Source organism: Danio rerio, chromosome 16 (genome assembly GCF_052040795.2).
Source record: "Danio rerio strain M-AB ecotype USA chromosome 16, GRCz13ab, whole genome shotgun sequence".
Taxonomy (NCBI): domain Eukaryota; kingdom Metazoa; phylum Chordata; class Actinopteri; order Cypriniformes; family Danionidae; genus Danio; species Danio rerio.
The window spans coordinates 26,455,751-26,468,743 of record NC_141036.1 but is presented as its reverse complement, the minus strand read 5'-3'; the positions used below and the strand labels follow the sequence as shown (position 1 = coordinate 26,468,743).

Below are 12,993 nucleotides of genomic sequence, written 5' to 3'. Positions count from 1 at the left end.
TCGGCAGACGCAGACGTCACGTTCGGCAGACGCAGACGTCACGTTCGGCAGACGCAGACGTCACGTTCAGTGAGACGAGTGCACGTTGCAGCGTCAGGTTATTGACCCATTCCGGACGCCATATAAAACAGGTTAGGAAACAGTGCGCGTGTACTACCTACGCCATCCAGTGGTTGTCAATGACTTATAAGAAAATGTTCATGCGAGACTAATTGTTAGTTATTTAATGATTCAAACGTGCCTTTAAATGTTGACAGAATTTAGCAAGAGCTTCACCAAGTGCAAATACACAAGTAGCCTAGAGCAAGATGAAGTTGACTAATTATTTTTTAAAAGTCTACTTTACATATGGTCGATATATAATTAACACATTTACTTGTGTTACAGTTGCAGAAAAATTGGATACTAAACAAAATATAAAAGACGTGTTTGCTACTATTATAAAAACGAATAAACTAATATGCCTTCTTATATAGGTGTGTGTTAAAGAGGAGATTTTGCCCGAACCGAGTAATGATCGATTGAGTTTCCTTCCGTTTAACGGGAAATAGTGCGTGTAGTTTTTTCTGTGATTCCATGAGCGCACGGCGGACTCCGCGGATCTGGGCTCGCACTATATGCCTGCCGGTGCGGCACGAGGCGCAGATGATGTTGGATGGAGACTGACGCCTCGCAGCTTCTCGGTGCTACGTCGGTTTAATTTCAGTTCTGTATCACTGGTGGTACGCTTTGGTTAACCGGCGCCATCCCAGAAGAAAAAAAAAAAAACAGTTGGCATCATCTTTAGAAAATCACTCGTCCATGTCATCCTGTGACTCGGCTTGGATCCTCCCACTAGGGATACGGACTATTTATACCGCGTGCAGCATCCCGAGCCTTCTAGAGATACGCGAATCTGAAAAAACAGACATTCTTGAAGATTTTTCGTTTGGAGGTAAGAAAATCATTATAGAAATGTATTTATTACCATTCCAAACAGTACTCATATTGGACTGTAGATGTGACCTAAATTATGGCAGATTAAATCATACATAATTCTCACAATTTAATGCGTTATCACAAAACCTTTTTTGTTTCACAAGCATTCTTAAAGTCAGGGCTTTTAATGCTTTTACCAGAGGACTGGAAAAACTGCCAATCCAGTGTCATTAATAACTACCACAGAAAGATGTATGCTGTTTATTCTTGTTTATAAATATGCATAGGCCATAAAGACATAATCAGAAGCTATAACCTATTTGTTTAATTGATGTGCACAGTATGCGTATGGTATTTCACTCCGTTACGTGCAATATAAACTGAACTAACACCAAATTGGCTTAAACGTTATTGCCTGCCCTGGTTGCGTTTTTTCTACTACTGTAGATCTATAATTTTGGAGGCGTAATCCTTATGGGCAACGTGCATACACACGTGCTTTCACAGACACGTGTGTGTAGGCTATGTGTACATACTGACATACCATCCAGTCTGGGCTTCAGACTCACTGATAGTCCTGTCTAGACAACACGCAGACATAATACTGGCTTTCCCTCTTTCCCAATGAATGTACTTGCACTGTTTTATTAGATAGCCATAAATCGTGGTTTTATTTATGTCTGATGTTTTGATTCCCAACCCAGGAAGCATTTTTTATTATTTTTTTAAAGATGTCTAATTGATGGCTAATAGACATCTAAACATATAGGGCTCTATTTTGACGATCCATGCGCAAAGTGCAAAGCGCAAAAGCAATAAGGGTATGTCAGAATCCACTTTTGCTAATTTAAGGATGGAAAAATCCATTTTGCGCCGTGGTCTAAAAGGGTTGAGCGTATTTTCTTAATGAGTTATAGGTGTGTTTTGAGAATAAACCAATCAGAGTCTCATCTCCCATTCCCTTTAAGAGTCAGTTGCGTAGCCCCAAAGCGCATTTGCTATTTACATGACGGACTTTGTCAGTGGAAAAACTGAACACTTAACTAGCGAGAAAACAGTTAAACGGAGCATCTACAGCGTAAGAATGAGAGATAAGGCCTTCTCGTGTTGTACGCACACACATCAATTAGCCTATTAATAAATAATTTTGTTTCTTAAGCGCGAAGATTTGTTTCAAAACTATTTTTAAATTCAGTTCTAATTTCCAGCAAACTAATAAATGAATAATAATAACAAAGTGTGGTCAAAAAACTGAGTTATATCCAAATACACATGCTGTGCCCCATATGGTCTAAAACCTGACAGGTGGGCACATCTAAGCTTGTTTTTAATACAACAAATATACATATGCATATAATAAATACTACTGCTAATAATAACATTATACAAAAACTGCATTTACTATTTAAACAGCGGGGCGCAAAACGTCAAAACAACTCTTGCGCCAAGCTGAAACTAGCAAACAACTATTGCGTCTCGCCTTGCGCCGGGTGTAAAATAAGGACCATAGTCGTCTTGGCTAAAACAAGGCTAAAATTAGGTTTTCAGTGAAATCTACTACACATCTAAGAATAGGCCCAAACTAGACTACAGTCATCATATAAACGGAAATGAATGAATGACTACACACAAAGTCTGTCAAATTTATTTGTTTAGCCTTGTTTTAGCCAAGCTGTCTACATTTAGATGTCTATTGGACATCTATTGAACACAAAATTGTTTGTTGCCAACAAATGATGTTAGGTTTTTTAAAGGGGTTTTGAAATGTCCATTAGATTGTGTTTAATGTTATTGATGAAGAAATTGAGAGTTTACGGAGCAACAAAAACTCATTAATTTTTATTTTTTTATTAACATTTAAAATTAGTTAAATTAATTACTTTTTTGCATGAGGTACAATGTACAAGTCAGTCATTATAGCTCAAAATACTACAAAATATCACAGGCACATCTGTAGGATACATTTGTTTTTCTGGATGACTGGTCAAAATTTTGCCTTAGACAGTGGTCATCATTCAGAAATATTTGAGTCCTGTGATTGACCATTCAAAATATTGTAGACATTATGTGGACTGAGTCTTTTTTGAAAACAGACAAATGAGAGTGGAAAACAAGTGGTAGGTCAGCCCATGTGAGTACCCCTTCTGAATGTGATCAGGAGACTGTTAAAATGGGGCAATGAGGTGGAAATGCCAGTTTCAACCCCTGCCAATGGACCCCTCCGCCCCTAACACACCCCTGTCCCGCCATCCTCACCCCCGATTATGCCTGGAATCCTGCGCACTCACTCTGAAAACAGTAAACAATCGTGGTCAAAGAAAAACAGGTTGTGATGGGTTGCTGCGATGTGCCGACTGTCAGCATGCCGACCCCTCTTTTTTCTTTCGAAAAACATAAACACGGGCTGCATGGATTATGAGCCAAACTGAGGCGTAATCAGGGGGTGATTTACACCTGTGAAGTTGAGACAATGAGTGCACTTAGATAACAGTGCAACACGCCACAAACAGATTATGATTAGCTTTTGTCAGAAAGTAGTGGCAGCGCTAATGCTAGTATTACCTCAGCTGGGTTGAGTTTCTGAGCAGTGTCTTTTTTTGCATGTAGTTTGTGACATGTTATTAAAATTTTGCGTTATACGACAAGTGAAGAAAAAGGGCAGAATATTCGACACAAAGTAAAACAAACGAGCAAAAAAATTTATGTATGCTCTATATTTGCGCACTATACACTATAGATGATGTATTAAAATGATTTACAGGCTATCAAAACTTGGTACCATGTATTTGTTATGCATTTATATTTTAGATAATAAGTGTAAATAAAATATGCAAAACAAATGCCATATACTCTACAATATTAATGTAACATGCTAAGATGTTGTAGGACAGAATCAAGTTATTGTGATTGCCACATTTCTTTTGTATTTATCAGTGCCAGCTCTAATTCTGGCTACCACTATGCCCCTGTTGGAGGAAAGTTCCTTGTCGAGAGACTGTACCCGAACTGTTCCAGTCATTATCATTGGTGAGTCATAAGAAGGAAAGATCATATTCTACTGAGAAATGGGTATTCATAATATCATTAAATCTTAATCGCTATTAATTAGTGTGAATATGAGTAAAATAGATTTACAAACGAAAAGAATCTTCACAAGAACATTCCAGACTCACAAGCCTCTCTCCTCACAGGTAATGGTCCTTCTGGTATATGCCTGTCATACCTGCTTAATGGATATACTCCTTATTTGGATCCCAAGGCTGTGCACCCAAACCACATCCTCTTTCGTAAACTACAGGAAGCCAAACAGCTACCCATCACTGAACAGGTAAAATGATGACAAAAACATCAGCAACTATAATTTTGGTCTTTGAATACTGTATACAATCCAAAACTGTGGAACAAACCAGGTGCCCGTGTGTTTGTTAGGACTTGGAATATCTTTGTGAAGGTTTAGAGGGACGTTCAGGGAACCCTGTAGCGGTGCTCTTCGATACACTTCTTCATCCAAATGCAGATCTAGGTTTCGAGTTCCCCTCTGTTTTGCAGTGGAGACTTGAAAAGAAACATCACATTCCTCATCTGGTCCTGGGCAAAGCTACACCTGGTGGTGCTTGGCATGTAAGTAAACTATTTGGGTATATTGCTTCTAAATTACAATTGCCTGAGCTGAAACAAACTTCCTTACTTTTCTGGTTAGCTTTGAGAGATATTTAAATGTGTTGCTTAAACCCTACGGCATTTGAAATAAGTCTTACCCCAATAGTCTTACTTTAACAGGTATCCAAGGCAACTTACATAATGGGTGTTGAGACTAAAAATAGCTATTTTTGTCTTAATGTCTTTCTTGACAAAATAATCTCCGTTTGGTCTTCAAGGCAATGGAAGGTTCAATGTTGACCATTAGCCTCGGCATTTGGATGGAGTTACCGGGAGTCAACTACAGAGACATAACCTCCGGCAAAAGAAGGTATGTGCTATGCATTACAACTTCATACATGATGAAGGCATTGGTACAGGGTGGTCAAGTCTCTTACCTGGAGGACCATACCTGTAAAGTTTAGTTTCTTACTCTAATTAAACGAACCCAAACCAAGAGGCTTTAGGGTTTTTAGGATTATTAGAAACTCTGATCCAGGTTTGTCGAAACAGGTTGGGGCTATACTATGCAGGAACATTGGTCTCCAGGAGGTGGACAGCACACAATAGTATTTATCAAGAAGATATTCTGAGTTTGTTTACTGAGATTGATGGATTCCATTGTGTGTTTGGGATTCCTTCACAGGGCAGCATCCAATGATCGAGCAACACCAGAGGAGATCTCCTCCTACTACAAAAATTATGTCAAACTCATGGGTCTCCAGAAAAACTTTGTTGACAATACCTACGTCACCTCTGTTCAAAAACTTCACCGCAGTCTTGAAAACAGGAATGGGAATGAAAAAGACAATGAAGTGAAAAATGGGTTTGATAATTGCAATAAGAACAGCACAGAGAACAAGAATGGAGTGGTAAATGGGTTTAGTAAGAAGTTACAAAATGGAACTGAGAAAAGCACTAAAAATGGTGAGATTGAGGAGGGGGATGAAGATAAAAGAGGCAAAGATGAAGAAAGAGAGAAAATTGGGTTGTCCCAGGGGCTTTCACAGGGACTCTGGGAGGTCAGGGGTTACCAAAAGCTCCAAGGGGACACTCATGTCCCTTTTAGCTTATTTGCAGAGAATGTTGTTTTAGCAACAGGGGCATCTGACTCTCCTGCCCGACTAGGAGTTGAAGGAGAGGATCTCCCTTACGTGTTTCACAGCGTGCGTGACCTTGGGGTTGCTGTCAGCGGTCATGGCAAACTGGGCTCTTCTTCAGACCCTGTTTTGATTGTGGGAGCAGGGCTTAGTGCAGCTGATGCAGTACTGTGTGCCCTGAACCATAGGGTCCCTGTGTTACATGCATTTCGCAAGCGTGTTGACGACCCAGGTCTTATTTTCAAACAGTTGCCAAAGACACTTTATCCTGAATATCACAGGGTCTACAACATGATGTGTTCCCAGGGTTACAAAGCATCACCTATTGCCAGTCCCACAGCTCCTTGTTCTTGTTTGCACCCCAGCTACACCAGCTTTCCTGAGCACTGTGTGCTTTCCTTTCAGCCTGACATGCACTGTGTAATGAGGGGATCCAGTGGTGTTCTTAAAGTCTTCAAGGTCTCTATGGTACTAGTTCTGATCGGGACCTATCCTAACTTATTTTTCTTGAAGGAGCAAGGGCAGTACCTTGGCTTGGATCCTAGTAGGCCGATTTCCTGCAGACAGAATCCTGTCGACATAAACCCTTACACCTTTGAGTGCAATGCTGAACCTGGACTCTTTGCTATGGGACCCCTTATTGGTGACAACTTTGTGCGGTTCTTGAAGGGTGGTGCTCTTGGCATTGCTAGCTGTTTACTAAGCAGACTAAAACAGAGGATGAAGAAAAACAGGAATTTGATTGCTGAGGAAGGAGGATGTGGTGGATGGGGAAGAGAAGTAAGTGGGGATGGAGGAGGAGGGTTTGTGTAAGTCTCTAAGGCCGGGCATATGCTGAGTTCAATGCGATTTGGGCAAGGTACTAACTCACCCTTTACAGAAAGAATGCATGCAATGTAAAGCCAAAGGTCTGTATTCATGTGCTCACACTATTCTGTCCAATTGTTTAGCAGCATAGTGCATAGGAAGTCAGCACAAACTTCACCAAAGCATTTTTTTGTGCTGCAAAACCAGAGCATCAGTTGTGAGAACTTCTCAAACTGTCAAAGCATTTAAAAAACATAAAACAAAACGCTTAGCGATTGGCTATGCAGCCAGATTTTAAAACTTTCGTTTACAACAACAGGAAAAAAATGCTTGTAGTTCAAAAACAATTTGGTGGACATGCAACCTGGTTTGCCCTCTTGGCAAACCAGAGTATGTTTTATTTACGACTCATTATGACCCTTTACACTGAGTGGTACAGTACAGTACAGCACGAGTCACCTTTATCAGGCTTGCATTTGTCTTTGAAGGGTTCCAATGGTACGACAGAAAGTTTCAGTCGACAACATTCTCACTCAAGGAAATATGGGTCGTTCACATATCGTATAAGAAGCATTTCTCACAAAACAGATGCTTTATACACATAAATTCTTGTGTATGAATGTTTATTACTAACTGTTCTATGAACATGCTTTGATTTTAACTACAGGTCAATGAGCGTGAAATAGCTTATTGCAACATCCGCATTGTATAAAATTAATAAATGCTAAATATATGAAAACATACAGACCCTTACACTCTCTGATACGTTACCAATTACAAAAAAAAAAAAAAAAAACTACACAGCATAGATTTAGTCATGATTTGGGTTCAAAAACAACACGCAACATATAGCCCGCAGTCAACGTAAACCTCTCATCTGCATCTTTATTCTTCACCAGCACGTCACCTCTATCAGAAAGTAAATTCGTCATTTTGAGTTCATAATAGTCCACAAGGTGATGATAATAGCTAAACATGGCAGTGTGATCATCTTTTAAGTTGCTGAAAGAATTCTTTGCTCTTTTGTTTTTTCGCATGTCAGTCTTACGTTTGTCCGTTTCTGAAAGAATTGGATATTAGAAGCACTTCAATAATCATGCGCACGTTATTATTATTATTAAGTTCGCTATTTCAAATATAGACGCACGGCAAGTGCAAGCGATAAAGTGAAACCACTCGCGCTCTAGACAGCATTGTGAAAAACAACGAGGCACAGGGTAGATTCTGCTATTCTTCTTGGCTTTGTGGCTGTTAATCAAGACAACAAAAAGGTTTGTTTGAGCTCGGGTCGACCAAGGCTCATTATTATATGTATATATTATTACGGTGTAATGTCTCAGCTGTGTTTTTAAAATAGCAGTTCCTTCGTTTTCATTCTCCTGGCGTGTTGCATGAGCGAGTGACGTATCTCTGTAAACCAATAGCGTTCAGTTGCACATCTTGCTTCGCCTTTTGGTACCCTTTTGTTGTGCTAGATACTCTTTGCAAAGGGTTCCCAAAAAGTGATATGGTAAAGTTCGCTTTTAGGTACCTTTTGAAACACCCATACAAGCGTACCAAACCAACCCGTACTACACCATTGAGTGGAATAGGGCCATAAGAGGAAGGAGTCTGAAGCTCTGTTAGAATGAAAGAAATTTTAAAATACTATACTATACTATACTATACTATATATATATATATATATATATATATATATATATATATATATATATATATATATATATATATTCTAATCAGAACCATTTCTCCCTCACGAGGGCAGACTAAAATTTCTAACATTTCAGAAAATCTGATTGCCTTATCAGAAAAGCAAAAAAGGTTAATCGCACAGTGCATGAACACAGCACATGAAACGACGCATGACAAAGCTGAAATTCGCTCCGATTCTAAGATAATTTAGAATTCAGTGTATGCAGTGTATGCCCAGCCACAGAGAAGCTGTTTCTTGACAGGAATTGTATTGGAACACATCTCATTTTTATATGTATGCAGTGAAAGCTAAATTAAATGTAAATGTTTTCACCACTTAAAAGAGACTAGATGAAGCTACTCTCTTTCCAGTGGTGTCTTATGTTGATTGTTATACAAATAGGGGTTTTTGCTGGTCAGAAATGATGTGCTAACGTGTCAATTTAAATTTCAGACAGAGTATGTTCTTCGTATTGTTGCAAATGCTGTCAGTTGCCTTGTTATTTGTAATTATGTATCCGCTCTTGCATCACATCACAGACAGGATATCTCCCAGTCATGATTGCAGTGCCTAAAGGGACATTCACACTGACAGCAGTTTGTAGGGGTTAAGTAACCACACATAATTCAGAGCTGGCATCACAAGAAACAGACTGTTGAGAATGAAAAGTGTCAAGGTTGAGCAAAGCGAAGAGAAGCTGCTACTATCAATAGGAGTGCTGATAGTAAGAGTGCCTACAGCCCAGACACAAAAAAATCTTTAGTGAATTAATCTTGTCAGTGTGAAGTCAAGGATGCTTGCACTAAGCTGTAAAAGAAAGCAATACCTAAAGAGCGATGATGTAGTCAAAAGGTTTGATTCTTAAAGATTGTTGCAGACCGCACAAACATTTCTGCTGTGAAATACCAATGAACGCACAATTCATGTATATTAATATGCACACAGTTAATAACAAGCTAATGCATTTCCTTGTCTAAAGATTGACCGTACACAAACATGGCCTTATCCTGAAAAAAAGAAATGTTCTATTCTATCTATTTGGATGTATCTATTTGGAATTATAATATAGAACACATAGCACTTTAAACAGAAAATTAATATAGTTTATACCAGCGCTTCACTGGTAAATAAACTTGCATAAAAGGCTTCTATAACTACATATTTGAGTGATCAAAGAGTGAATGTGTAGTGCCACTACAGCAAAAGAGCCATGAGCTCCTGATCTGCACAAGTCTGAACTTCAGACAAAAAAAAAAGGCCAAATTGCAATTCCTAGACAATGTGTATCTTTCCCATCAGAAAACATCCAAACGAGCCTTACTCTGTAACCCAAAACAAGTGCCAAACCTTGCAACAATACATTTATATTATTATTTATAGTAACTGCAGTGCTTGTCACCCACTAAGGTCATTTTTAAGTAAAACTGATAAATATGGAGGTTAGAACTGATGGAATTAAGTTGAATCTAATGTGAAAGGTTTTAGAGCTTTGGACTCATGGCTAGGGCCAGACAGAATCTGCAGATTATTATTATTATTATTTTTGCTATTTTTGCTGAGAATTTTGTTAAAACTCTGCAGATTTATGCTGAATGATTTTGGGAGTATCATATATAAAAACTAATGTATGAAATAAAAAAACAATGCATTTCTCACTTTTATTTAGTGTTTACAATACAAACACAATTATGTCCACTTATTTGGTAAACAAAGCAAGTCTCCGACACTGTAAAACCCAATAAGTTAAGGTAACTCAAACCATCTGAGGAAACTGATTGCAACAAACCATTTAAGTTCAAAAACTAATCCTAATAAGTACTGTAAACTTAATTCACTTGAGTAAACAGAGCAATTTAAGCACAGTAAAACCCAATAAATAAATAGAACTCAAACAAATTAAGTACTGTAAAACCCAATAAGTTAAGGCAACTCAAACCATTTAAGGAAACTGATTGTTAAAAACCACGAGTAAAAAAAAAAAAAACTTTTCTATAGGAGTACTGTGCACTTTCTCCATTTAAGTTGAAGTAATAAGGTATCTGATTACCTCCAACCTTGAGTTCAAAACTCTTCAGCTGAGTAGAATTAACTTTCAGTCAATTTTGAGTAACTATACTCATTTAATTTGATAAAGTTGACTGTTGGGTTTTACAGTGTATATAATATAACTACTAAAAAGACAGAAAATATTACTTTACAAACTGTATGGTAAAGAAATGATATGAACATTTTAATATTACTATTATTATTTCACAATAATATTAGTAAAATTAATTTAAAAACTGAATATAAATTTAAAGCATATACACTGACTAAACCATGGGCTAAAAACCTGCGTAAATCTACAGATTTCTGCATGCGCAGATTCTGTGTGGGCCTACTTGGGCCTACTTATGCATGAAGGGTTTTATAGAAATTAATAGCGAAATCTTTTACTTCATACTCATCTGTTGTGCCAAATAAATGTTTTATTCCTTAGAAGTAATGACTTATATACCTTCTCAACTAGCATTGTTAAAGTTAAGTCTCAGCATGCAAGTTTAGACTGCTGAGGGTATCTTTGTGTGGAGTGACAGTTTAGACAGTAGATATCATCTAAAGACTTGAAGGTACACTTGAAGGAACCAAAACCAACAAATCTGAGCAAATGAGAAAGTTCTTAAATACAAGACTGACTGTTTGAAGCTGCTTCGCACGGTGATGTAAAGTTGGTCTGGATGTGAATTAAGACTGCTCAGTTTTGTAAAACTTCAACTTTTAATATATATATATATATATATATATATATATACATATATACATATGTTTTGTACACAGTTTTTTTTATTAGAGAAATAAATCTCATAAAAACGGACATGTGTTTTTCTTTGCAGTCTTGCATCACACAGACATTAGTACTTTAATGATCTATCGTTTCTTTGCAGGCCTAGGGTTGTACCTGTGAGAAAAAGAGAAAAAAGCAAAATGGATTCAACACAATTGAAAAACATTTCTACAGTCCCAACAATCATTCCCACAAAGGCTTTTAAAATTCCTACCCTACGGTGACAATTAGTAAACAGTGATTGAATAACCGAGTCAACTGACACAAACTGGTGTGCTGTAAAAATCAGACATGGTTTAAAAGTCATCAAACCAGACATCCTCCTCCATAAAACATGTCTGGGACTATTCATTAGCCCGGGGGAGGGAGCTGGAGAAGATGTTGGAAAAACAGAGGTGCTGTTTTCTTTTCATTCTTTTTATTTTCTGTGTGATGTTCCCACTCCATGCATGACTGGCTGAGCAGATTCAGAGATCAAACAGTTGTGTTGGACAAACCACACGGCCGTGGCTGTGTGTATATTTGAGGGCGCGAGTGTGTGTTGTTTTGCTTAGCAGGAGAAATGGCACCACTTGAAAGTCCCCAGTTAGACAGGTTCAGTCTCCAGGCAACAATTCCGTGCCTAAAGAGGCCTAACCCTTCTTTCTCAAAGGAGTCTAAGACACAGGAGTAATGATGATAATGATGTTACGGTTGTATGTGATATAACCTACGCCATTGCCCACAAGACAAAGTTACAATTATTGAAGCTAAAAAAATGTGCTGGTTATTTGTATTTAGTAAGTCTGACATGCCATTATTAGTTCATAAATATTACTGTTATAAATAATTAATAACAAAAGTACACAATCTTGATTCTTGAAGCCTGATTTATACATCTGAGTCATGTGAACACAGATGGTCTTTGGACGGTCGCATACCCTTCGCCGTTTATCTGAATGAGCAAGTTAAAAATACTTGTACAGCAAGTTAGCATTACATTTATTTCTGGTGTGAATAAAACATCTGTGAATAAGCTAGACAGGCACTTCACTTTCAGCTAATATTTCTGAAACATTTCTAACATTAAGCTAACATTTCTAAAAACATGCAAACTGCCAAATTGACAGCACCAACAAAAACGGCTTTGGATTGAGCTATAAACTATCTGTGCATTTACACTGAAAGTGGCGAGAGTGTCAAAGTAGCCAAAAGTCATTCATTTTCAATGGGAGCCGGTGGAAATAAGTGGCAAAGAGTGGCATGGCGCGTCTTTGCCAGTGTGGGTGTCGAGGAGAGTTGAAATAACATCACATTTATGGTAATGAGCTATGATGCAGTTCAGCCGCAAACAATCAGAATGTTATAGCCACCGCTTGAGAGGATCCCAGAGAACACAGTCCTGTGAACTTTGGTTCCCAAGAGTTTGATTATTGCGGTCACCGGATTTCCAATTATCTATGATGTTTTCTTAAAGAGACATAGACTAAAAAAAGTTACTGGTGAGTGACTGATTTCATATATATTTTTTCTTTAAAAAAAGCAGTAATCTTTGTTGTTCTCCTATAAACACTACACATATATGATAAAATATTATTCTAAATATGAAGTACATTTTAGACAAGAAAGTTCTTGGGATTTAGGGTTCGCAAAAAAGCAATCCTAAATTAAAATGTTATATTTAAAAAAAGACTTGGCCATGACCCACTGCCATGTGCAAGGGTGTAGATTTGCCTTTGACATTGGTGGAGACATACATCTCAGACATTATCCCGATTATTGTTTCATACAATCATAGAGGCCAAAATCGAAACCCAATTTCGATTAATTCCAAAGACTTGATTAATAGTATTACGGTGAACTCGTAGCAAACTTTGTGCACATGCAGGTTACTTTGGGCTGACGGAGCATTATATTATTTTGAAGTCGATTAAATTGTTGGTAGAGACATTTCAGTAATTGGTGGACATTGATGGGGACACGTCTACACCCTTGGCCATGTGCATGACTGTGTTGTTCATGAAACTATATCA

General features: G+C 37.9%; 2 protein-coding genes across 5 annotated transcripts in view; one reads left to right on the top strand and one right to left on the bottom strand.

The window, feature by feature from the left end:
* Positions 1–68: 68 nt before the first annotated feature.
* osgin2 (oxidative stress induced growth inhibitor family member 2) lies at positions 69–7,905 on the top strand. Its single transcript, XM_087286996.1, has 6 exons — positions 69–934; positions 3,853–3,945; positions 4,110–4,246; positions 4,348–4,539; positions 4,797–4,888; positions 5,204–7,905. The coding sequence occupies exons 1-6, from the start codon at positions 802–804 to the stop codon at positions 6,468–6,470; spliced, it is 1,914 nt and encodes a 637-aa protein (XP_087143122.1). The 5' UTR covers positions 69–801; the 3' UTR covers positions 6,471–7,905.
* nbn (nibrin) overlaps positions 198–12,993 on the bottom strand; it is a 46,310-nt gene continuing 33,514 nt past the window's right edge. For 2 of the 4 annotated variants that reach the window (XM_087285710.1, XM_087285711.1), the window contains exon 16: positions 198–895. In XM_087285710.1, coding sequence (XP_087141836.1) covers positions 880–895 — 16 coding nt within the window. In that variant the 3' untranslated portion in view covers positions 198–879. 4 annotated transcript variants of the gene reach the window in all.